General features: G+C 45.1%; 1 protein-coding gene across 7 annotated transcripts in view; it reads left to right on the plus strand.

Annotated features, from left to right (window-relative positions):
• The first annotated feature begins 1,532 nt into the window (after nt 1-1,532).
• PTPRU (protein tyrosine phosphatase receptor type U) overlaps nt 1,533-27,016 on the plus strand; it is a 132,211-nt gene continuing 106,727 nt past the window's right edge. For 3 of the 7 annotated variants that reach the window (XM_083173464.1, XM_083173466.1, XM_083173469.1), the window contains exon 1: nt 1,533-1,766. In XM_083173464.1, coding sequence (XP_083029590.1) covers nt 1,694-1,766 — 73 coding nt within the window. In that variant the 5' untranslated portion in view covers nt 1,533-1,693. Of the gene's footprint in view, nt 1,767-3,901; nt 4,099-27,016 lie in introns of those variants that run through there. The other 4 variants (XM_083173465.1, XM_083173468.1, XM_083173470.1 and 1 more) reach the window with 2 other exon arrangements.

Consider the following 27,016-nt stretch of genomic DNA (forward strand, 5'->3'; position numbering starts at 1 on the left):
CCCCTTTGGTCATATATGAAGGGATTTGTTTGCGTACATCCCCTCACACATACCTCCCAACATGACCCTCTCCAGGGTGACACATTGCTCTGCTCCTGCACTTCCCTCTTAATGTATGATTGCCAGCACCTGTGTTGAAGCACCTTTCTTATCAATTAACCTGTTCAACACATGTGATGGCAAACATACATTAAGAGGGAAGTGCAGGAGCAGAGCAATGTGTCCCTACTGGAGAGGGTCATGTTGGGAGGTATGCCTCACATGTTACCAAGGGGATTCGGCGGTACAAAAGGGCGGGCGTTCACTCAGGCTGGGGCCCAGCGTTAAGCTACTCAATAAGCAGTGAATGACCGCTGCTGAATCACCCCCTATGACTGGTTAGTCACTGCCCAGACAAAAAGAAAACCCGCTCCGTGCTAGTGTGGGAGTAAATTGCAAATGATCACTATTCATTGCGAGTCTATATGCAATTCTCAAATTATTTTCCCAGTCTGTGTGCAAATGTAAGAAACTCTGACCACAACTGTGCGACAGAGACAGTCTGATCGAGGCCAGAGCTGATATCACATACCCTCCCTTAAAATGCTGGGCACTTCTGCAATTTTACTGACATTCCCAGAAACCTCCAGGTTACCACCCCAAACGGTGACTTCCTGTCAGTCAAATTATGAGGGGATTGCGATTAGATCAATGCTATTTTTTTTGCTATTTGGCCTCGTTCATGCACACTAATATCCATAAGCATGTGCAGTTGTTGGATAATCGAACAGATTGCAAAATTGCACATCAGTGATCAACTCTGATTCAGGCCAAAACCAGGCTGTGGCCAGTAGTGATTTCTAAGCAATAACTGATCAATATGCATCAGCATTATCAGTGTGTACCAATGCCTATTTCTCTATAGGCTGTAGTATGTGAGCAGAGACCTCAGCTCACATACTACAGTCATCTCCAAATGAAGGAAGTGCCAATTTTGGTGGTACAAACATTAAATAGGGTGATCTGCAGAATAGACAGGACTATACTGCTGTTGTATATGGTGAATATGATGCTACACATTTACTGGGTCATATAAGTCACTGCAAGAGTAGGATTTGCAAAGAAGTAAAGTTCACAGACTGGGGGAAAGATTAGAACAAAGCCAGCCAAGGTGTCATGCTGCATCTGTAAAACATGCCATGGTACGTCTGACTATTAGGGTATGGGTATTAATTGATGTATTGTATATTCATTTAACAGGCACCGTGATTCCCAGGAGTAAGAATGTAACACAAAAACTCAGCATTTTGTTGTCCAGAGTAAAGCACAGTTTGCTATAGAAGTAGGATGTAGGAATCATGAGACTTGTAGTTGCACAACAGATTGAGTTGGAGTAACGCTGCAGGTTGCTAGATTTAGAAGAAAAGCGATGGCTCAGATCTGGATCTATTTGCCATGTCCAGCCAGCAGATGTCACTATTGCTCCGTGTCCCTTCTACGGCCAGCAGGCGGCAGTGCTGTAGCTTCTACTTGTATGACGTCAGCCCTGATACACGGAGCTGGTCTGACACTCTGCTCCACTCTGCAACTTTCCCGTGCTGGAGCAGGCAGGAATGAGAGGGGGGAGAGGAGTATGTTGTGATAAAGGGGGAAGCCTACAGGTTGGGCTATAGGGGGGAAAAGACCTGTTTGCTAAGGAGTGGAGAAGAGCAACATGTACCCCCAGCTGGCACTGCTGCTCCTGATCGCCCCCCTGTGCTTCCCCCTGGAGACTGAGACTCCCACAGGTCAGTCACTGGTTGCTTTTGTTCCTCCCCCCTCTACTTGCTCTCACCCTCCCTCCTTCCCCTATCACTTACTCTTGCTCTACTCCTCCTCTAACCTCCCCCTGTCCCCCCCGGATCACTTGTTTGCCACTTGGACCTCTGTGTTCTGTCCCCGTCTCTGTCCCTTTTATTTTACTCAAAACTAGTTTCGCTTTAACTTCTGCCCTTGTATAATGTTCTGTCTGATCAAGTCATCATCTCTTCTTAGGTGACTCTTTATTAAGCAAGTACAGACCCCACTTCTCCTTTCATGTATTCTTTACCTGCTTTTCTCCTGTACAGAGTCCCTTACACACTATTGCAGTATATATGCACAATTTCCAGCTTCTTATTCCACAAGCCCATTTGTTTTGACTCCATCATACAATTCCCCTTATCCCAAATGTATCTCCTAATCCCAGTCCTTTACACAACCCTCCCTTTTTTCCTTTAACACTCACACCCCCATCTTTTTCTTCCTTCCTTATCCCTCACTAACACCCCCATTGTTCTGTGCCCCCTCCTTTTACTTCCATTCATCTGTCACTTTCTGTCCCCAGACCAATTTACAGTATTTCTACACCCCAGGTCCCCTGTTCTGCGTACTTCTGGCCTCAGCCTTTGCACTTTTATCACTTGCAGGTATTTGAGTGTCCCTTAGTTGCCAACCCTTAAAAATAATAATTCAGCATTCTATATTAAAAGGTAATGCACATCTTAATAATTACCTATAAAACTACTTCATATAGGCTTTTGGGTATTTCTGGTTGCATTTTTGGTAAAGTACATTGCATTATCCCTCATTCCCCTCTTTTACATGATATTTATTATACCACTCTTCTCATTTATAGCCTCCAATGGATGCTCTGCTTATCTGCAGTTTCTCACACACTAATCTTGTGGTGCGCATCTATTCCCTTCACTTTCATATTCACCTCTGATTTATTTGAGGTATCCTCCTTTTTAATTAGCGTTCTACCCTCATTTAGTTCCCTGCGTTCTTACTTCTCATATTTTGTAATACCTTTATTCTTTCATTTCAGTATAGTACTATGGAACCCATCTATTTAACCTACCTAAAAGCATCCACTGCTTTACCTTATCCTTTCAGATATCTTTTATTGCACTATGTCCCCTCCTGTCATGCCTCAGACCCTTTCTCCTTTTAGTACAAGTCATCTTTGACCACAAGTACTGCACCTCCTATAGCTTTCTGTGTCCTTTTCCAGCCCACAAACAATTTATATGTTACCAAATATTCTGCAGCTTCTAGTCCAGTAAATTCCCAACACCCTTCCTCACATTTCTCTTCTTTTCCCAAACACCTTCCCCTCCTCCACACCTTTATTTCCATAATCCCTTTCCTCCTTTCTATTTACGGTTTAACATACCTCCCTTTGATGTTTTTATAAGTGGATAGGGGAGGGGTATGTGTTTGTATACTTGAAATCTGATTCAGACGACCTGTTAAATTTGAGTTAATGAATATACAGAAACTGTTAAGGCTTTTCTGTAAGTTTTTATTATGAGTTTAATTCAGTAATTATCTGCTAAGCTATTACTAATTTATTGAGCTTGTTTTTGCTGACACATGGATACAGTCTGCCTCAAAGATCTGTAGAGACAGATAAAGGAGATTTTCATGGTATCTGAATATATAGAGACACATGCAAAATTAAAAGTAGAAAATGTACAGAGCAGTTACATCCAGAAATAATGTATTATTCCAAGCAATTATAAGGAGAGGGAGAAGGAGCGGTGAAAGCAGTATTATAGCCTGAGAGGAGGAGCTGTGGATGCAGTCCTATGGAGAGGGAGGAGGAGCTGTGGAAGCAGTCCTAGGGTTAGGAGGAGCTGTGGAAGCGGTCCTATAGACAGGGAGGAGGAGCTGTGGGAGCAGTCCTATGGAGGGGGAGGAGAAGCTGCGGAATCAGTCCTATGTAGAGGGAGGAGGAGCAGTGGAATCAGTCCTAGAGGGAGGAGGAGCTGTGGAAGCAGTCCTATAGAGAGGGATGAGGAGCTGTGGGAGCAGTTATATGGACAGGGAGGAGGAGCTGTGGAAGCAGTTCTAAAAAAAAGGTGGATGACCTGTGGAAGCAGTTATATGGACAAGGAGGAGGAGCTGTGGAAGCAGTTATGGAGAGGGAGGAGAAGCTGCGGAAGCAGTCCTATGGAGAGGGAGGAGCTGTGAAAGCAGTTCTAAGAAAAGGTGGATGACCTGTGGAACCAGTTCTAACGAGAAGGAGGAGGCTTTGTAGAAGCAGTCCTATGGAGAAGAGGGAGGAACTGCAGAAGCAGATCTATGGAAATGGAGGTGAAGCTGTGGAAGCATTTATACAGATAGTTGAAGAAATACCAAGAGACTGTATTTGAAACATACTATATAGGGGTTTATTCATGAAGCAGTAAATCGGGTGGATAAGTGAGCTAGAGGAGAAGTTGCCCATGATAGCCAATCAGACTCTATGTATCATTTTATAGAATGTACTTGATTAATGTTATATCTATGCCGATTGGTTGCCATAGACAACTTATTCATTGGTTAATGAATAGACCCCATTGTGAGAGACAGGATTAGTCTTAAAAGTAGTAGATGCTGGGAAGATAGAAGCCGTTACATAGAGAGATAATTGGGGGAGGTTTGTCAGAGCTTGGAGAGAATGTTCTCACCAATCAGCTTCTATCATGTTACAGGCAGTTTGAAAAATAACAGGATCTGACTGGTTGGTACTTTCTTTCCCTTACTCCAATGTGGGGGGTATTCAATCCGTACCAATTTTTATCACACTGGGAAAATCAGTACTTTTTAATAATTTTGGGTCGAATTTACATTTGATTTTTTGACTGTTGGAAAAAAAACACGTGGATCGATTAATTAATTGCTGAGCCATGTGTTTTGAATGCGCCCATTTTCGACTATTTTCCATGAATGTAGATTTGACTTTACACAAAACTGCTGCATTGAATACTGTAGGTATGTCCAGATTTTTCATCCAGCCAAAAAATCCGGACAACATTGAATATCCCTCTTTACCTCTATTAAATGTTTGAAAATTTTTCTCCAGGGTGTGTTTAGAGAAGAAGTTATACAGAAGGAAAGGAAGAGTTAGATATTGAGTTATATATATGCGATGGCCTTGCATTGGTGATCGCAGAGAGTATTGGGGGAGTGGTGGCAAAAGCACAGGCATGCCATGACCGTTTGGGGGAGTGTTACTGCTTGCAACTGTGATCCTTTGTCCACTAGCAATGTCTGCTGTATGTTACATCTTGTGCGGATATGGAGCTGATCAGATGGTTGAAGTCTACCTGTTGCCCCAGTAAGCAGAGTATATTCATCTAGCAGTACTGGTGTGCATGTCATGTGTACAAAAAATAAAAATAAAGTTGTAGTTATATGAAATTTATTGATGCAGAAGTTATAGATGTCATATGGAGAGGGAGGCGGGAGATTAAGTTTTAGGACGAGATAAATGGGTTTTAGTAGATGATAGAGATTTTATGACCGCGTTATGGGAAAGCGCATATATATATTATGAGTTATTGTGAGTATGGAGATGTTGTTTCAAAAACTCATTACTTTTGTATTAGAATAAGAGGGGTTCTGGTAAAATGAAATCATTACAGTTTTGCACAACCCTTTGTTATATATGTTTGTTCAGGCGGTGACAGCAAAAGTGACTCTGGAACACACCACAGTAAGAAAACATTGTATTCTCATGATTGACCTCGCATCCTAAAGGGATCAAAGTCTTCTTTCTGTTCAGTGTGACTTTGGAAATGTCTTTCTGACTGCCTGATCCCCTCTCATCAGTGTGCTCATTATGACTAGACAAGAAGGTCTGTGACCTAATGACCGATGTGTGTAATAGGTTGTAAATTTAAAGCTTCTTGGTGGATTCTATCTGACATCTATGGCCGTTCTATCTATGCAAGTTGCTGCAGGAAAACAGCACTGGCAATGCAGGTGGCCTTACTGATTCCTAATCCATGAAATCACTGTAACAGAAACAAAAGAATAGAAACGGCCCATTGCCACTGGAATGTGCTGCACTGAAAATACAACATACTTTCCAATAGGAGCAGCCAGTGCGGTTTTCTTATGGTCGTCGTAAGGATTAATGATGCATTTTCAATGAGATATTTGGGCAGTGACCTGCATGGAATCACACGGTGTTAATTACAACTTGTAAAAATCCCTAAATCACATTCCGGCAAATTGTCTGTATTCTACCACTGTGTAACATGGGATAATAAGCAGCAATACGTGGATTAAATAGAAATGACAGTATTCACATCCCTTGATCAGCAGTTGCCTCTGGAAGGCTGCTTTATAGTTATTTGAAGTCGTCAGATCACAATATATATATCCAGGAAAATGTTGTTTGTGCACAATACGGCATGGTGTGGGCCTGTAGTACAGTATACACTACTTACCTGTTTGGCATGTTTTGGTATGAATATATCCATTCAGTTTTGCCTAAAATTCCTAAAACCAACTCTTGTAGAAGGCTTAGACTTTCATTGTCAGGCGATTACATCGAATTCCTCTCGTCCTACACACGCAGAGCACTTATTGTCATGATCCTATTATTAACAAGTCTCTGCATCCAACAACTTGTTTTAACAGGCACATGGTGCTTCCAGGCTGACAAAGGATACAACAGGAGGCTACAGTGTGGAAAGAAGGAAGTGTAGGATGGTAAATATACAGAACAAGATGTCCAGGCCCGGAACTGATACAGTTACATTAGGCTCGGGGCCAGGGTAGACATTTAGTAGTACAGGAAAAAGTAGTTTCTGAATTCTAGATAATAAGATGCATTGTGAATGGAGAGGGACTGGAGTGCATTTAATAGCTGCAGGTTGCTCCTATAACAAAGGTTACTGTAGCAGGATTTTTTGCAGTTAACAGGATGCGAAGTGAGGGTTAATAGGAAATGGAGAATCTTAATGTGTAATGCCAGACCAGCAGACAGAGTACAGAATAATTAAGGGAGAACCGGTCAGTCTGTAGTGGTAGAGACAGAATAAAATAACTGGACAAGCTTTGCCATAATATGCATATGATTTGGGGTTTTTAATAGTTGGTGGTTTGATTTTATGAACTCTTAAATACTAACAACCAACATGACACCTGGATATCCAACTTCATTGTAATGTTTGCAGGGGGAACACAAAGACCTGCCAGTGAAAGCAGTTAGAGGAGAAGAGGTTAATATTGTCTGCTACCAGTGATCCCGCTGACTCTTCAGCTAGAGGGACCAGACGCTTCGGGAAACAATAGGGGCTCTGCTAATCCCACAGTCTGCAGCCCTGTAAAATCCCCCCTATTGTGGGAACTGGGGCAATGTCTGTGCGGTACATGGAAAGGGAAGGTGGTGATAATGCCCCAATAGAAAATAGCTTTTCTTTATTTAAATTCACATTCTGTTTATTACAGAGGTGAGGGAGTTAACCAGGTCTGCGTTTGAGAATCATAGAACACTGTTCACCTTATAATCAGTGACATTTCCGTTTTTTTCTTCTCCATTGCATGCTAATATAATTCGTATAATTCAGGGATTAGGGGTGCAGGTAGCAACAAGCAAGGCCTTCCGGTATGCACTAATGGTCGACATCTACATGGAGTTCACACTGCCAGAAGGTCAACACAAGTGTATTGTCAACATAAGCAGAAGGGCTGGAAAGTGGCTATTGGTGGCAGTGTGGGGTTGTGGGGAGCAGAAGTTTTGCCTAGGGTAGCAGAGACCAGTAAATCTATAGACACAGACACTGGCATTGCCCCTCTCAAAAAACGGGGACCGATACACCCCCAGTTTCTGTATTGCTGGTCACCACCACCCCCACCCCCCAAAACAGCCATAGCATGTCAGTCGTGCTGCGGATTAGGGACACTGGCCCTTATTCTGGTTGGTGCGGTAATGTCCGCGTGCGGTTGGTCCGCCGATGTTTTGTCTCTGCGCATGTGCAGAGGCGTCTCTGCGCATGTGCGAGCGGGGCGTACGGCCAAATCCCGCATGAAATGTGAACACTCTGAATAGGGGGTGGAGAGGGGCGTGAAGGTCTATTTGGGCTCATTACCATATGCATACGCCCCGCGTTTCATGGCCGTTCCCATGCAAACGCTGGGCGTACGTATGGTAATGCAGTCGTGACGCACGTGTAGGGGGCGGACATATGACATCGCCGGATGTCAGCTGCCCGCCCAGATCCCTGCTTTTGCACGGAAAAATGTCCGTGTGGTCTGAGGTTGCGGGAGCTGGTGGACCACTCGGTCCTGCATTCGATGGTCTGCGACCATCGAATGATGGGGGAGGTTCCCTGAGATGGAGGAGGCGTATTCCATGAAAAATACACGTGCGGTCCGTTCGGCCAGCTTCTTACCGCGTACGGACGGAGTTGGCGATCCGTATGAAAGGCAGGGTTTCGCACGCACGGTCCTGGCCGCATATTCGGATCCGGCCGCACCGATCAGAATAAGGCCCTCTGTGACTATAGTTGCAGAAAGAGTCCAGCAAATGTGTAGCTCTCCAACCAACAGCTTTATGGATATACTACATCATGCAGATCATGAACAATGGGGTTGCAATGGCTGGTGATGTATTTTACGGTTTGCATGTTTCTGTATCTGGCCAAAAGGCTCTGTCACTACTTCACACAAGTGGTTTATCACAGAGGAGGCAACCATTTTACTGCTGGTAACTAATTTTGTGAGGATTACTGCTGTCTCCATGCACTTCTGAACTGGGTGAAACAAGTAAGCGAGGTCAGTTCTTTCTCCCACTAGGAAATAGACCTAACCATCTGCTGGCCGACCACAACTGTTCCTTCTGCAGTGACTGACAGAGAAAGTGCTGCTACTGGTGACATGCTCGCAGTCGGCTTACTATTTAGGGGATAATCGGGGAACACTTGTTTGGCAGCTTTGTGGGGCTCCTGATTAGTTATATGTTTAGCCAACTTAAAGGGCTAAACTCTTCTGTGTACTGATCTCTAGAAATGTCTGTTACCAGGAGTGTCTCTTGCTAGAGCTAAACTTAAGATCCCCATTAACTACGCAGACATATTTGAAACTACAAATCTGTTCAGATTTCCATTGAACTCTCCCAGGAATCGGCTCTGACCTGGGCTAAATTTTCACTCTATTCACTTCAGATACATCTGAACAGATCTATGATGGACCCCTGACGGCTTCAGGCCAGATGGATCTTTGGTGAGCCAGATCCATCTGAATCGGAAGAAAACAGGCCAAATCTGACTAGTGGGTGGAGGACTTAAGTTAATTGCTAATGACTTTGATGATGTTTATCAACATGGATCTTTAAGGTGCCCACACACTAGAATGATTTTTTTGCCGATCGGCCGATTTCCGTCCGATCTGAGGTTTTTTGTTTCTCCCCCCCCCCCCCCCCCCCCGCAAATCATCCACAAACCAGTCAATCTCGTTCCCATGGATCTTTTGCTAAATCTTCTGATCTTACATGCTGCATGAAAGATCAGAAGATTTGGCAAAATATCCATAGGAACGCACATGAAGGTGTGCACTTGCCTGAAATCTTTTGTTCAGGACCGACAAAAGATTTCAAGGCTAATTTATGCACTCATCTTAAAATCGCAGATCTTTCTAGTGTGTGGGCACCTATAGACTGTTTTTAGATTGTGGGTGTGTTTATTTAAAACTTTCAATAGGTTTTTCTTTAACCCTTTCATGCTTAGAAGCCACTACAGTGGGTATCCGTTTGGCTGACAAACAATGTATAGATCAACAGTAACTAGGTCTACACCAAGATGTCAACATGCACAAAGCAAAAGGTCTACATGGAAAATGTTGATATTTGAAATTATTTTTTATTGATTTTTATAATATTTGGGACTTTCCCATACTTTGAGGCAGCATGGACGGTGTAATGCTTAGGCGGATAGGTGTTCCCGGCGTCTACAATCCCCAGGGCACATCGAGCGTATACCTGTATGTGTTATGTATATCTGTACTGTCACTGTTCAACTTATACCTAAACGGCTGTTGCACAGCAATCCAAATCAAATTCCTAGTATACGCAAGCATACCTGGCCAATAAAGCTGATTCTGATTACTTCCTCACAGCACTGTGGTCATGCGTTCAATTCCCACCATGGCCCTAACTGTGCAGAGTTTGTATATTCTCCCTGTGCTTGCGTGGGTTTCCTCCGGGTACTCCATTTTCCTCCCACAATATACTGGTAGGTTATTTGGCTCCCAACAAAATTAACCCTAGAATGTCTGAGTGTGCGTGTACATGTGGTAGGGAATATAGATTGTAAGCTCCACTGGGGCAGGGACTGATGTGAATGTTCAACTATACTCTGTAATTCGCTACAGAATTTGTGTGCACTATATAAGAAACTGGTAATAAAAGAATCCACGTTTGGGAACAGTAAAGTGTGCGAAGTGCAGCAGTAGCAGAGTGAGGCATCTGGCCCAAAGCATTAGCAAAGTAGTATGCACATTGGTGGTCCACAGGGTCAGGTGGTGTCATTTACGCCAAAAAAATATGAAAACTCGTGTCGACCTTTTGTTTGTCGACGCAAACATTGTCTATCAAGTAAACCCCACTCAGTACAGTGGACCTCTGTTTTTAAGTCCATTATCGACTATAAAAACGCTCTTTTGAAATTACTACTACTAGATTGCAAGCTCCTCAGAGCAGGGCCCTCTTCCCTCCTGTTGTCAAAGCTCTCTTCTCTTCACATTTCACTCACAGCTCTCCTATACTCAAACACTCAGCGACCATCTTTGTCCACATACTCATCTTCATCTTTGTCCACCAGCCTCTAGTAGTATGTTGTTCAAGTCCTCACCACTTACATTTAAGCTGTAATGTGCATCGAATTGTGGCTCTCTTTTTACCTGTACTCTATTTTTTTTTTTTTTTACTGTAATGTTAAGGTTTGTACGGCGCTGCCAAAAACTTGTGGCGCCTTATAAATAAAATAATAATAATACTAGTGCATGGTGTCTTTTTCTTTAATCCTCTATCAAATGTAGTAGATATGCCACCTAGTGGCAGGTTTTAATTCCTACAAGAACAAAAAGGTCAAAGTAACAGGGATTGCAGAGCAAGGGGGAAAAAAAAGGAACGTTTAGGTCAATGATGGCTAACCTCGACACTCCAGCTGTTGTTGAACTACACATCAACTGCATCAGGCTCAGCTTGGCCAAATAGTAAAACTGTAGCAGGGCATGCTGGGATGTGTAGTTCAACAACAGCTGGAGTGTCAAGGTTAGCCATCACTGGTTTAGGTTATAATAATGTAGATTTTTTGCTGAAACAATCAATTTATCTTTTTAACAGTTGATATACATTCATATGTCCACTTCCTGGCATGTAGGCCTAATATAAATATCTTCCTTATATATTAATACAAAATAACGGCGTTAGGGTTAACTAGGGTAATTTTCAGAAACGTTTAACTTTTTTTGCTGTAACTGATACTTTCTAGAAACTTTTGATCCTTTTTTTTGTGTGAAATCCTCACATGCCTACTCGTTTTTCCAAGACATTTTCAGCCTATTATCCCACAGTAGATACAAGAGTAAAAATAAAATTGTGTCTGAAAAATACCTCACCCTGAAAATACCCTATTAAATGGGATGAAATACAGAATTTCGTATGGTAATCTTCAGACCGTTGTTTCATGGACAATCTAAAGAGCTGATATGTGCGCCCACTCGCATAATTGACAGACAGGGGCTGCATTATGATAGACTTAAAGTGAATCTCTATAAGCTGTATTCTCCCATCTGAACTGGCACGTCTTTTAGGTTGGGATGTATCATGTATCGCACATTGCATGTGCCTATTTTTACTTTTGTAGAAAGCCAGCCTAGTATCACAGCCTGTAATTAGTTGGCTGTAAAACATATTGGACATTGAAACTTTTTATTAATGTTAAGTAATAGTGGGCCTTATTGCGAGTTTCATGCGAGTCATGGAAGTAAATATATGCATTTGCTTGTATTCAGAGCTTTGTTGCACCTGAGAGAATAGTATATTGGTCGATTGACACTTATGATATATTTTGCCATTAAATCAAATCTACTTTACATGCCGCAGGAAAGGAATGTAAATACCCCTTTTACACCGAAGCAAAGCCCCGGGTCTTCGGTGGCTCAGCGGCGGTGTAAATGGGACACACGGTGTCCCTTTACACGGGACTTCTATCCAGGTCCGGACCTGGGTAGAACACGGCTAGGACTAGAGGGCATTGTAAATGGGCGTCCACAGGTTAGACGGAAGGGGGGCGCAGACAGCCTGCACTGCTGTCTGCTATACTCTGCAGACAGCAGCGGAGAAGGTGAATGGATGCCTGTGTGCGGGCTGCCCCCAGCATGGCGATCGGTATTTCCGGCGGGGATCACTGTGGCCCCGGCGCTTGGAGATGTCATCTTCCGAATGCCGTGTTGGATCCGGGATTTTTGGTGTAAAAGGGGTATAAGAGACCAGGCAGGACAGTTGATGTTAAGTGGTAGCACAAAGAACTTTAAAACCATCCCCATTTATGTAAATACTGATTTGCATGATCAGCATCACATCCCACCAAGGTGATGGGTGATTGATGCCACATCATGCCCATGCTTGTTTTGCAGCATGTACAGTAATTGCTCTCTCAGGAGCATGAGACATCTATGGGCTATATTAAATCAGGTTTTTTGGGGGGGGGAGGGGGGAGGGGGGGATGGCAGAATTGTCACTAAGGGGGTTATTCTAGTCCATTCTTTCTGACAAAATCCTTCTTAGATGGACAAAACCATGTGCACTGCGGGTGGGGCAGATGTAACTTGTGCAGAGAGAATTAGATTTGGGTGGGGTTTTTCTTCAAAGTGAGATCTATATTGAAGTGTAAAATCATGCAGTTAGTATTTTCCCTGCACAGAAACAAAATAACTCACCCAAATCTAATTCTCTCTGCACATGTTACATCTGCCCCCCTGCAGTGCACATGGTTTTGTCCATCTAAGAAGGATTTTGTCAGAAAGAATAGACTAGAATAAACCCCTAAGCCCTATGTGAATTTTGGCATTTATTCTGATATGGGCAAAACGTTCCATACATCCAGCTGCGGTGGGATAGTGCCTCTCCCCTGTTTATTTACGGACTGGCTCTTGCATGGTATTTTTTGTATTTTGTTTTGTTTTGCTATAGTTACAATGTCATTTTCTTTCTAAAACATGTTTCCATTATGGCTAAAAATAACAAAGCAATATTTAAAAAATGCTAACAATCTATGCATCCTTTTATTACACAAAATGTGTACAGACAAAACATTTACCAAAACAATGCATGCCAAAAAGTGTGAACGGTTCTGTTTGCAAAAGCTGTTGACATGGACCCCCAATTAGTGTAATGCAGGGGTGGGAAATTATTTCAGTGGGGCGGGGGGCACTTAATACTTCCAGCAGATATTTGAGGGCCGCACTCCGGAAATAGAGGGTGTGACCACTCAAAAGGGGTGTGACTTTGTATTGTTGCACACCATGGCCCTTATTCTGATTGACGCGGACTTTACCGCATTCTTACGGATCGCGTCTTTTCGCCGTCTGCGCATGCGTGGAGAACGCAACGCGCATGTGCCACGCCTAGACTCCGTACCAGTTCGGCAAAATCCCGTCCAAAACTGTTGGCCGCAATCAGTCGGGAAATATGGGCGTATTATGGGCGTCATGCGGAATGGCACATGGGCGTAGTTTCAAAGTGGGCAAAACGGGGCGGAAACATGGGCGGACACGGGGGAGTACACTTATGTTGGGGGGCGTACATTCGGAAACCACTCCGAATGCACGCGATCAAAAAGGGCAGAAATGTGCGGTGTCCACAAGTGTACTATTGCTTTGCGTACACCACTCGTTCATGCGGTAGGCGAACGTACGCCTAATGACTACAACCATTAACACCTGAACCCAATAGAATCTACTCCTTTACTCATTACTCACTAATAGGACGCTTGTCAGTGCTTTAATTGAAACCATTGCTGCTTCAAGGAACCCGTACTAAACACCCACATATGCTGTACTTGTCAGACACTTTAAAACTGCTAACAATGGACATGACAGAATATTAATACTAGCAATACACATGTGTATTTGACATGTACTCATGAAACCACACATTTTGGGTAAAGTAAACACATTTATTTATATTCATGTCACAGTCAATGGCAGTGTGATGCAATGACCATAAAATAATACATACAAACAATAAACAACATGGCAGGAATGCCGCAAAATAAATAATAATACAAAACAAATATAATTGCACACAGATGGACTCCAGCACCTCCTATGTGCCACTGCACATGCAGCCAGTGGGAAATGATGAGGCTGCTGGCCCTTCTACAGCAGGGCAAGCTGCACCTGACCATTCAACAGCAGGGCACCCTACACCTGGCCCTTCTGCAGCAGGCCAACCTGCAGCTGGCTCATATGCACCATCAGCAGAATCATTTGGAACACAACCGGGGACTTCACAAGATAGTACCATGGCCATCACTTCAAGTACAGCTGACAGTAATGCCAGGCAAAAGAGGGCAACAGGGGAACCACAAAGGACATATGAAGCAAGGCCTCAGCTGGTTCCCCTCAGCACGTGATTGGACACAAGAAGCTGACACACACAGCACAATGGAAGATTTGGGAACACATAACGGCAGAGATTAATGCAGCCACAAGTTCATTTCCGACCACGTTTGGCCTTGGTAGGCTCCTTGGCCTGTGCAGCAGCTCTTCGGGGACGGCCAGATGCTGGGGCAGGTGGAGCAGATGATGTGGAGGGGTTGGCTGGTCTACCCCTCCTGCCAGCAGGGAGTGTTGCCGCTGGTAATGCACCAGAAACGGATGCCATTAGGACCCTGTTGCTGGTAACCAGCTCCACCATAAGCTCATTATGGTGGAGGAGGAGATCATTTTGGCGGGTGGCTTGCTCGGCCAGCACCTGAGCACTTGCAGCCATGGCCTGCATGCTCGCAGCCATGGACTGCTGGGTGCTGACCAAGCTCGCCAGGATCTCCTCGGTCCTACGCACCCGTTCTGATGCCAAGTCTCCCTGCTGGTTGATGTCCCCAAGCACCTCGGCCAAGGCGGCCAAATCGGCTTGGCCCGATGCCTGCTGCTGCACAGGCCTACCTCTGGGGCCAGGTGGCACGGACTCCTCCACCTCCTGAACAGAGTCGTCACCAAGCGGTGGGGTGTCTGTGGGCAAAGATAAACACAATTAGGAGACATTCTACGATAATTACTTGCACAAGTTTATGGCATGACCAATATTTACCTTCCAGAAAAGACGCAAACACTTCAGCTGGGGCCTCGCTATCCATAGTGCTCACCCCCCGGATCTCCTCAACTGATATGCAGCTCTCGGCCATCACCTCCAGGGGGGTGAGCTCTAGCCCTGATGGCATGGGGCCGGCCCCAGATGTCTGGCTGTGGTCCCACCGCTTGGTCAGCTTCCTCTTCAGGTTGGTTTTGAAGTCCTGCCACCTGCAATGTAAGTTGACATATTAATACATGTCACTCCCAATGTTAGCTGTTGCAGCCATTGCTCTGTGCTACATATTACAACATGTGATTATTGTCCCATATATAATATTACATGCAACTATGATATCAACCGTTAGAATACACATTCACAATCACCCTACTCTAACTCACAATGAAATTACATGGCAATAATGTATGTGTATCGTAACAACCTCACGGGCCATTTGCTAAATGCATCTAAGCATCAATTCAATCATTACTTGGCTATTACTGGCCACATGTATCACAAAACAACTTGCCTCTTCTTCACATGGTCCGTCTCACGAACTTGTGGCGCTACTTCATTAATCTCTGCCGTTATCTGTTCCCAAATCTTCCATCTGCGTGTGTGTGTCAGCCTCTCGGATGGACACTCTATCCAATCACGTGCTCGGGGAACCAGGATGGCCAGCTCCTGTGCTTCATATGCCTTATTTTTTTTGGGTGGTTCCGCTGTTGCACTGGCTCGCCCCTTGCCACGTCCCTGGCCACGCCCCCTGGCACCAGTCGCTGCACTTGAAGTGCTGGCCATGGTACTACCTTGTGAAGTCCCCTGTTGTGTTCCAAACAATTCTGCTGATGGTGGATATGAGCCAGCTGCAGGTTGGCCTGCTGCAGAAGGGCCAGGTGTAGGTTGCCCTGCTGTAGAATGGTCAGGTGCAGGTTCCCCTGCTGGAGAAGGGCCAGCAGCCTCCTCATTACCCACTGCCCGCATGTGCAGTGGCACATAGGTGGTGCTGGAGTCCATCTGGTCAAATAGTTGCTGCAGCACTGGGTCCACCTCTGGTTGGGATCCAGACATGTTAGCAACAACATTGTCACCTTCTAATACACCTTTATATACTGTTTGTGTAATCTGTTTGGCGGACATCAGCGGCAGCTGCGTTCCGTGCGTGAGCGTACGTCGCTGGTTTTTCGCGCCGCATACGGTGGCGGAAATTCCATTGTGTAAAACCTGGCGAAAGTTCGACATGAAATACTGGTCACCAATGCTAACATTGCATAGAATCTTCTGATACACCTGTGACTATTGCTCAATACACATGCTATTTGCTAGCATGACATGACATTTCATTCATGACTACTGTGGTATTGTGGCGTTTTAGTGCAAGCTAAAAGTAGCCCATTCCCTTAGAGAATCCAGGCCACAAGTCATGCAATACTCATCTCTACTGTTATAGACCACACATGTGAGAGCCCTATAAATAATGTCTTCCTGCTAGAATCATTTGTCTTCAGATCTGGACTTGTCAGGGTCTAAGGTAAGCTCTGCCATGCTCCTTGTAGATATGATATCCATTAACAATGTAAGTGTATGAATGTATGCACTATTGCCTCACTGACTACAGATTGTTGGGCCAGCAAAGTGGTGTATTATTATTGCAACATGTCACATGTTCACTATTTCACTCACAGGGCTTAAACCTGTGTGGGTTCATCTATTGCAGGACAACATGTCCCAGCAATAGATGAAATGTGTCATAGTACATGATGTCGGCAAAAAATGCTGACACCTTTATCTGTGTGTTTTGGACGGTGTGTATTGAGTTCATATTATTGTGTCATCATTAGAGAGTCAAATGGATCTGCGGGATTTCATGGGGCGCCCATCTATTGTACGTATTGAAGGCTACAAATCTATTTGTAGTGGGATATGGCCATTATGTGCATAGGTGCATCAGTATTTATGTTCATTTCTTTATAGGTTGCTGAAGCTATTATGCGCTACATGGAGAGGAGGCTAAGGGCACTTGCGGCTCTCCCCACTCGTCGGCCAAGGAGGCCAGGACGTGCTAGAATCTATCGCACACGGGTGACTCTGTTTGCTATGCCCGATGATGAGGTACTTACTAGGTACCGGTTACCGCCACATGTCATTCTGGATCTGCTCACCTTAATTCAGAGCGATCTGGAACCTCTACACGGGATCACGACAGCAATTCCGCCTCACACACAGCTGCTGGCGGTGTTGCATTTCTGCGCCTCAGGATCATTCTAACAAGTAGTGGCAGTACTTGCTGGAATATCTCAGCCGGCCTTCTGCCGAATCCTGAGGCGTGTGACGTCGGCCATGTTCAGGCGCAAGGGGCACTTCATGGCCATGACATTTGCCACCGAGACCCTGCGCAGAAGCCAGCAGGCCTTCCATCAAATTGCTGGCTTCCCTAATGTGATAGGGGCTGTGGATGGCACCCATGTACCATTTGTGCCTCCATCTCGAAGTGAGAAGATATATAGGAACCGCAAATTGTTCCACTCACTGAACGTGATGGTGGTATGTGGCCCATCCATGGAGATTCTCGCCTTCAACTCGAAGTTTCCCGGAAGTGCCCATGACTCTCATGTCATCCGACAAACCGGGATATGGCATAGACTCCAAGAGCTGGAAGGCCGTGATGCGTGGGTTCTGGGTGACTCCGGTTACCCATGTACGCCCTGGCTACTTACGCCGTACAGCTACCCAGCACCGGGCCCACAGGAGGCATTCAATCGGGCGCATGTTGCCACCAGGCAAGTGGTGGAGCGCTCAATTGGCCTTTTAAAAGGTCGATTTAGAGTGCTCCACCGCACTGGTGGTGACTTACAATATGCGCCTGAAATGGTGTCGAGGATCGTGGGCCTGTGTATATTTTTCCACAACATTGCTGTGCGGCGTGAGATACCCTTTGATGAGTGGGAGGTACCATCTGAGCCGCAAGATCCGCCCATGCGCCCATCCCGCGCCCCTGAATGCCGGAGGGGATACCAGCTGCGGGACTCTGTGGCGCAAAGATACTTCAGGTACATGTTATTGAGTTGACAGAACACACCAATTATTGTACAAATCACCCCTTCAAATAAGTACAGTGTGTTAGTTGTCAGTGTTACAACACGAAAATTAGCCAGCCTGCCCTCCTAATGGCAAAGAAATAGGAGATATTTATCATATGTGCTTAGTTTGGGGGGAAGATAAATATTGGTGCTAATTATTATACCTTGTTAAAGGGATCTTATGTGTTTGTTATATCTTCATTATTGTAGTTGATACTATCCCTGATGACTGGTGAGTACATTGATTTATTCTGTAATGTGTTTTGGATTTTTTCATGTGTTGATGTCTGATTTGTTTGCAGATATATATATATATATATATATATATATCTATATATATGATATTAGAATTTATTCACATGTTTCAACATTTCAAGAGGCAGGCAGGCAGGCAGGCAGGCAGGCAGGCAGGCAGGGCTGTTGTATAATGCTGGTCTCAGGATACCTGCAAGTGTGTGTATGTGTCTTTTACACATAAATGTACGCATACACATAGATGCATAGAGTAAATAATGCTAAGTACAGCTATGCGTTGCTAAGCTATAGCACGCGTTGCTTGGCGGAGCGAGGCGTCATTGGATTTGCTAAGTGCATACACACTGTGTTTTATATATATCAGATTTGTTCATTGCCATACATCAACACTACTGTTTTGAAGGCAAGCGAATTTTTCACCATTTGTGTTGGCGCAGAGACGCTGTTCATGTAAAGATGAACAATAAAGTTATTAACACAAATAACTGTGATCAACCAATGCCACCAGCTGATTGGTTGATAGATGCCATTGTCAACATGGCGGAGACACGAAGGGCAGAACCCTTCACACATGCGGAGCTGAGGGTTCTTGTCTCCGTCATGGAGACAAGGCTGGGCCGTGCAGGGCCCTTCATAACCAACAGGCATAAGCGGAGGGCCTATGCAGCGGCAGGGCGCCGAATTTACGCCCGCACTCGGGTGCGGAGGTCCCTCGGGCAGCTGGAGAGGCGGTGGTCGGACCTCCGCAGGCGCCAGCCCCAGCTGCTTGAGCAACTCAGGGGCGAAATTGCTGAATGTGAGTATTTTAGCTATGAAATTTCGCACTTACAACATAGCATATATAAACAATAAAATGTGTCTCATGATAAGTGGGTGTCCATGGGTTTAAAAGTCCATAGACTGTTATGTGTGCTTCTTCCTGGTTAACATGCAGTCATGTGGCTTTTATATGTAATGCCATAGCATTGAGGATTATGATGCATACAATGTGCCAGATCTAATATGTGTTACACATTGCTAAATGCCTGGGTTGTAATGTGTGAACAAATTACTACCAATCACATACTACTTTAAATGTCACAATTTTGAATCCATTAACAGTAAGGAGCTACTTTCCTGCATCGTTTGCCATCATTATCACCCTTCCATGTATGTCTTGTTATGGATTAATACATGTGCCCCAATGACCCCACATTGACCATGATGTTTTTTTCTAACACACAGCACGAGCCCAAGCACAACAGGCCCGTGAAGAGGCGGAGGCTGCCCTGGCACAGGAGGAGGCCCAAGACCCGGAGGAGGAGGTGGCGGCAATGGTGGAGGAGGAGGAAGTGGAGGAGGAGGAGATGGTGGTGGAGGAGGAGGAGGTGGTGGAGGAGGATGTGGAAGCGGAGTTGGTTGCGGAGGAGGAGGTGTTGGTGGCGGAGGAGGAGGTGGAGGAGGAGGTGGTGGTGGAGGAGGAGGAGGAGGAGGAGGAGGAGGAGGTGTTGGAGGAGGAGGAGGTGTTGGAGGAGGAGGAGGTGTTGGAGGAGGAGGAGGTGTTGGAGGAGGAGGTTGTTGGTGCAGAGGAGCTGGCGGAGGAGGGTTCGGAGGAGGCCACGGTTGCCCCGGAGGACTCGGATGCTGAAGGGGAGGAGGCGTGCCAGGCCCCGGAAGATCAGCAGATCGGTATGTTAACATAATGCATCATTCATGAAGTAGTTGTACTGGTATTTTTTATGTAGCACTGGTGATAAAAAATTTTTTTCCCATACTATTCATATAGACCCCAAAGTGGGTAGCTACAGATACAGGTACGGGTTAGATGGGGTGTCCAAGGCATCCCTTTCATCCAGGACACCTCTGAATTACACCGGTTTGTGGGATGGCGTGGAGCTCCATTTTGACTGCCACATAACCGTTGTAGTTAAACAGGATCCTGGCGTAAAGGGATGAGTGGATCATTTGTGGATTAAATTCACCTGCTGCAAGCGTTGATTATGACCCATCAAATAGTGGAATCTATATTGTTGGTGAATGTTATTTATAAACTCTAGGATGTATGCTATAAATGGAGTATGTCCCGGCCTACCTTGGAATGGAGTCAGAAGTTGCCAGTGTCCCAGGAGCCTCCTCTACCTAAACACCCCCTGTAGTTCTGATTTTTATTTTTCCCTCACAGAATTGTAGGTTGCTTTAGACAGAATTATGATTTTGAGGATGTGTACTGTGCATTCCTGACATTTGCATAACTCCCATGCCACGAACCATCACTGAACTTAGACTGAGCAGATTGTGACAAGTTCTTATTGACGGAGGACATGACATGCTTGTCATTGGTTAGTCATGGGTGGGTTGTGACTGAGAAGAAACAATATGACTGTTATGTCTTCTGCAGAGTAAAGGGTATAGGCCGAAAAAGACAGTATGTAGTAAATAAGTTAGCATGTATGTATATATGTATGTGTCATATCTATTTATCTATGTGTGTCTCTATCTCTCTACATCATGGGTCCTCAAACTGCGGCCCTCCAGATGTTGTGAAACTACAAATCCCGGCATGCCTTGCCACAGTTTTAACACTTCCTTATAGCAAAACTGTGGCAAGGCATGCTGGGATTTGTAGTTTCACAACATCTGGAGGGCCGCAGTTTGAGGACCCATGCTCTACATAGATATATATATATATACACACATGTCACCAAGCATTTGTGCAATTTATGTCGCAGTATGTGAAATGTATGCAAGAATAACATGACTAATTGTTGCCCCTTTGACATGCCCACAGATGACACCACACCGGCAGATGAGGGGGTGCGTGGGGCCCTCCTGCGACTGGAGCACCATCTGTGGCTGGCTCAAGCAGACCTGCAGGACCTGAAAGATCAGCTTCTTTAAATTATAATTTTCTATTTTTTTTTAGTTATGTTAATTGTGTGGTTTAATAAATTCTTTATGCAAGTTCACAGTTGTTGGTTTTATTTGCACTTTAAATAGTATATGTGTAGATTGTTTATAATCTTTTACACAGGGTGTAATACAAACCATTGCACTTCAATTGCTGTAAGGGTTAATGTGTGCAATGCATGTGTTAGGCATGCTTGTAAGGATATATTGGAATCTAATTGATTCCAATTCCAAATAAGCAGTTTTTTATGAGGATAGGTAATTGAATAAGTGGGTCATGTGATGTATAGCAGAAGATACTTCATAGTGGGTTGTTTGGCGTAAATACTCCGCTTACGTGCGGTAGCACCGCTTGGCTCCCGTTCGGATGCGGTATTCCCGAGCATACTCTGTAATACTCTGTAATACCGTGCCGAATCTGAGTGTTTCTCCCGCACACGCATGGTTTGTATGTCGTCCGTAAACACGCCCTGTTCTTAAAGAGTGAGTCCGTCCGAATGCGGAGGACACGTGGGCGTTTCTACGGACGATGGCCGCACGCGGCAAAACACCGTGGCGTGCGGACCGCACCGTAAGAATGCGGGAATATCCGCACCGATCAGAATAAGGGCCCATATACCCCTTTTACACATCATGCAACACAATAGTAGGCCTCTTATACTTGCCCCTTACATATTATACTGCACAGATTGAGCCAAAAGTCACATTATGCCACACAAAATGAGTGAAATTTCACGCTGAAGTAGTACAAATTCACATTATTTTAAACAGAATGAGCCAACGATCACATGGAAGGCGTCAAAGTTCACATTATGCCACACTGGATATGCCAAAAGTCACATTATGCCACATAGAATAAGCCAAAATTCACATGGAATGAGTCAAAATTCACATTCTGCCACACAAAATAATCCAAAATTCATGTTCTAGCACCCAGATTGATCCAAAATTCACATTATGCCACACCAAATGATGCAAAATTCTGTTATGTGGTGGAAGAGGTCTCTTTATCAAGTGTAAAGGGCCCAGGGGCGGATTGGGAATTAAATCCTGGTGGGGGGGGGGGTTAGGGGGCGATGCTAATGCTACAGCCCGGGGGGTGGGGGGGGTGGGGGTGCTGACGCTACAGCGGTGGGTGATGCTAACGCTACAGCCCGGGAGGTGCTGACACTACAGCCTGGGGGGGCAGAGGTGGAATAGCAACTGACCGTGGGGAGGGGAGGGGGCGGACACTACTTAGGGGGCGGACACTACTTACCAAGCTCATCAGGTTCGGCCGCCGCACCACCATGCTTTGGTACGCTTGACGGTGACGTCATCCGAGAGCGACCAGCGTCCGCAGCCTGGGCCTGGTCCCTGCATACAGTGCAGCATAGCCCAAGATATGCATATATGAGGTGGCCATATTTGTTTTGGGCTATGCTGCTGTTTGTGACCAGGCTGCAGCCGCTTGCAAATATATAGGATGAGGACAGCCCCGGAAGCACGGTCGGCGGCCCAGCCAGAGGGAAATCTGGACCGGCCCAACAGTATATGGCCCGGTTTCCGCCTCTGAAAGGGCCCCCTCCACTAGTGCAATTTGGAATGTTTTTATCTGATGCAGAGAAATCGAATTAAATCGAATGAAAATGCAAAATGGTGGTAGAGTCTACCTCCTTTTTACATTCCCTCTCCCCAGGATCGAGATAGCAACATATTCTACCTGGTAGATTATAAAATGCTGGTATCAGTGTCCTGGGGGAGAGGGGATGCAAAATGGGGGTAGATGGGGATGTGTGTATAGGATGGGGGGGGGGGGGGGGGGCTAGCTGGATAGGGATAATATCACTAATATTTTCCATGTACTGGGCACACCTGTACCAGTTGTGTTTGCCCGCAGTACAGTGACCCAGCCAGGCTAGGGGCAACTGAGTGCATACTGGGCATGGCATAAACACAGTCTATCCCGCAGTAATGAAGCAAAGGGGTGTTCTTAGGTAATGTGCGCCTGATAAACCAAAAGCCTCTTAACACACTATACAATGAGTGTCATACAAAATCCATTAAAAAACAGACTTTATGGCAAAAAATTAAGTAAATGGGTCCAGCGCTTCTGTTGTTCCCATCCACTAATCACACCAAATGTGAAGGGATAAATAAACAGTCACCATAAACCAGTAGGCTCTGAAGTAGATCAGTCAGATGCAGCACATGGTTGAGAGATCGTCCTCAATCATTCCATGGTGCATGTAAAATAGAATGAGAGCAAATAGTGCAAATAACTTATTAAAAATGAAAGAAGTTAATCAAGATTTGCACTTACAGTACATAGACGTATATACAGGCATGAAACAGATTCCCTCTGGCAATTCAGCATCCACAGTTGGTCTCTCAAAGCAGCACCCGGTCCGGAACAGTAACCACTCGGTACCTTGATAGGGAGGCCGTCCTGCCCGGGGGGGGGGGGGGGGGAACCGTTTCATTGTGGATCCGTTTCAGTGTGAACCACACTTAACGCATTTCAGTATATTACCTTCATCCCGCAGTAATGCCACACACCAGCTCCCCCATAGAAATGCCACACATTTCCACACACCAGTTCCCCCCTTAGTAATTCCACACACCAGCTTCCCCTTACTAATTCCACACAACTGTCCCCATTAGTAATGCCACACACCTGCCCCTCTTTAGATATTCCAAACACCTGCGTGCCATCCTTGAAAAATGGCTCAGATTGCAGCCCCATGTAGTCATGGGTGACTCACCCATCCTCGGCAGCGGTGCTGCGGCTGTAGTGATATGCGGGGGCGGGCGGCTTGGCACTGCTGTATGTGTGTCCGATGGCGGCGCAGTCCTGCGCCCTTTTGCGGAAGCGCCGGGCCTGCCTGGCGTCGGCTACTCAGGACTACGCCGTGTGCACACACAGCCGCCATTGGACACACATACAGCAGCGGCAGGCCAGTCAGGAGCTGTTCGCGGGCAACCTGTTGCCACCCTAGTGTAATGCATACTCTCGCATGGGTCTCTTTGCTCGCCATGCTTCGGGCTGGGCTCAGTTCGTCATTATGCTTGGCACACTATTAAATTATCCCTCTATACCAACATGGAAGGCAAAGTAAAAACAAGCCAGTTTAAAAAAGATATCATGAAATACTCACGTTGACTTTGTCGTGTGTCTACCTTTTTCATGTCGACCTCTTGACCTGGTCGACCTTTGACCCTCTCAACCTATTGCAAAGTGAACTTTTTGGGTAGACCTATTGACTTTCTATTTAGACACTGTAGATCTATCAACCGCAACCAGACCAATGATCGGCCAAAACATGGAGATATTTACATTTTAAATTCTGGGCTTTAACCCCTTCCTGACAGAGCTAGTTTTTGCGTTCCTGACAGAGCCATTTTTTTCAAATCTGACATGTCTCACTTAAGTGGGGATAACTTTTTTTTGCTTTTACTTATCCCAGTGATTTTGAGATTGTTTTTTCGTGACACATTGTACTTCAAATTAGTGGTAAATTTGGGTTGATACAGTCTGTGTTTTTTTGTGAAAAATACCAAAATGTCGTGAAAAAATGGAAAATTTAGCGATTTGCAAAATGTTAAATTTTCTGCTTGTGAGACAAATAATCATACCACTCAAAATAGTTAATAACTAACATAGACCATATGTCTACTTTATATTTCCATCATTATTTCAACTTCCTTTTAATTTTTTTGGACACTAGGAGGCTTACAATATGAATAGCAAATTCTCAAATTTTCAAGAAAATTTCAAACACTGATTTTTTTAGGGACCAGTTCAGTTCTGATGTGACTTTGAGGGACTTGTATGTGAGACACCCCCATAAATGATGCCATTTCAAAAACTGCACCCCTCACAGTATTCAAAACAGCATTTTGGAAGTTTGTTAACCCTTTAGGTGTTTCACAGGAATTAAAACAAAGTGTAGGTGAAATTTCAAAATTTCATTTTTTTTTCGGATTTTCAATTTTAATACATTTTTCTAAGGAACACAGTAGATTTTACTAGAGAAATGTGACTAAAAATTGATTCCCCCAATTCTTTGGTTTTCATAAATATCCTATATGTGGCCCTAGTGTGCACGGTGACCAAACCACCGGCTTCATAATAGAAGGAGCACCTACTTGATTTTGGAGCCTCCTTTTTATGAGATTATTTTTTAGGCACCATGTAGGTTTCTAGGCACCATAAGATGCTAAAAGTTAGGAACCCCCCCACAAGTGACCCCATTTTGCAAACTACACCCCTCAGGGAATTCATCTAGGGGTATAGTGTACATTTCAAACCCCCAGGGGTTTCACCAATTGTGGTACAACTGGGCAGTGAAAATGAAAAAAAATAATTTTTCATTTTCACAGCTCAGTTGTATCAAAATTGGTGAAACCCCGGGGGGTTTGAAATGTACTCTATACCCCTAGATGAATTCCCTGAGGGGTGTAGTTTGCAAAATGGGGTCACTTGTGGGGGGGTTCCACTGTATGGGTGTTTCGGGGGTCATTCAACCAGAATCTGTGCTGCAAAATCCAAAAATCACTCCTTTTGAGCCAGATCTGCATTTTTGTGTAAAAAAATTTATTTTTTTACACAAAAATGCAGTTCTGGCTCAAAATTTTTAATTTTCACAAGGAATGAAGGAGACAAAGCACCCCAAAATCTGTGCCCCAATTTCTCCCGGGTACGGCAATGCCTCACATGTGACCAAAAAATACCAGTTGGGTGCATGGCAGGACTCAGAAGGGAAGGAGTGATTTTTGGTGGTGGAATGAATGGCGGGTGCTATGTCGCATTAGCAAGACCCCCGAAGCACCAATACAGTGGAACCCCCCCACAAGTGACCCCATTTTGGTCACCAGCTTTGGGAGGGGGGCTGGCGCTGCGGCTGGCGGGGGGGTGGGAGGGGTGCTGGCGCTGCGGCAGCCGGGTGGGTGGGAGGGAGGGGGGCTGCCGGGTGGGAGGGGGGGGGGGCTGGCGATCGTAGGTGATCGGTGCGGTATACGCACACACACACACACACACACACACACACATATATATATATATATATATATATATATATGTGTGTATATATATATATATATATATATATATATATACATATATATACATATATATACACACACATATATATATATATATATATGTGTGTGTATATATATATATATATATATATATACACATTTGCACATTTTTTTTTATTTTATTTTATTTTTTAACTTTTCCAGCAGCAGCATGATGCTGCTGCTGCTGCTGCTGCTGCTGCGGGGGGGAGGGGGGAGGAGGGGAGCGCAGCGTGCGCTCCGGACGTAGCGGTGGAGCCGCTGGAGCTGCTGCTGCTGCCGGGTGAGTGCCCGGCGGGTGGGAGGGGGGTGCTGCCACTCGGTGGTGATCGGTGCTGCACCGATCACCACCGATCCCTGTGTTACCGAGCGGCTTAGCCGCCGGTAACACAGGAAACGCTGTGAATGGCTGTTCAGATTTGAACAGCCAATCACAGCGATCGCCGACCGGGGGGGGCACCCCTGCCCCCCCTGGGCGACGAGGGGGGATGTCTGCTGTCAGGGACAGCAGACATCACCTAACTGTCACTGCGTCTCTAGACGCAGTGACAGTTTGAAGTCATGACGTACATGTACGTCAAATGTCGGGAAGTACTTCCCGACCATGACGTACATGTACGTCAAATGTCGGGAAGGGGTTAAAAAGGACTTGCCATTTTGTCGT

The sequence above is a fragment of the Crinia signifera genome, chromosome 2, assembly GCF_055691185.1.
Source record: "Crinia signifera chromosome 2, ASM5569118v1, whole genome shotgun sequence".
Classification (NCBI taxonomy): Eukaryota; Metazoa; Chordata; class Amphibia; order Anura; family Myobatrachidae; genus Crinia; species Crinia signifera.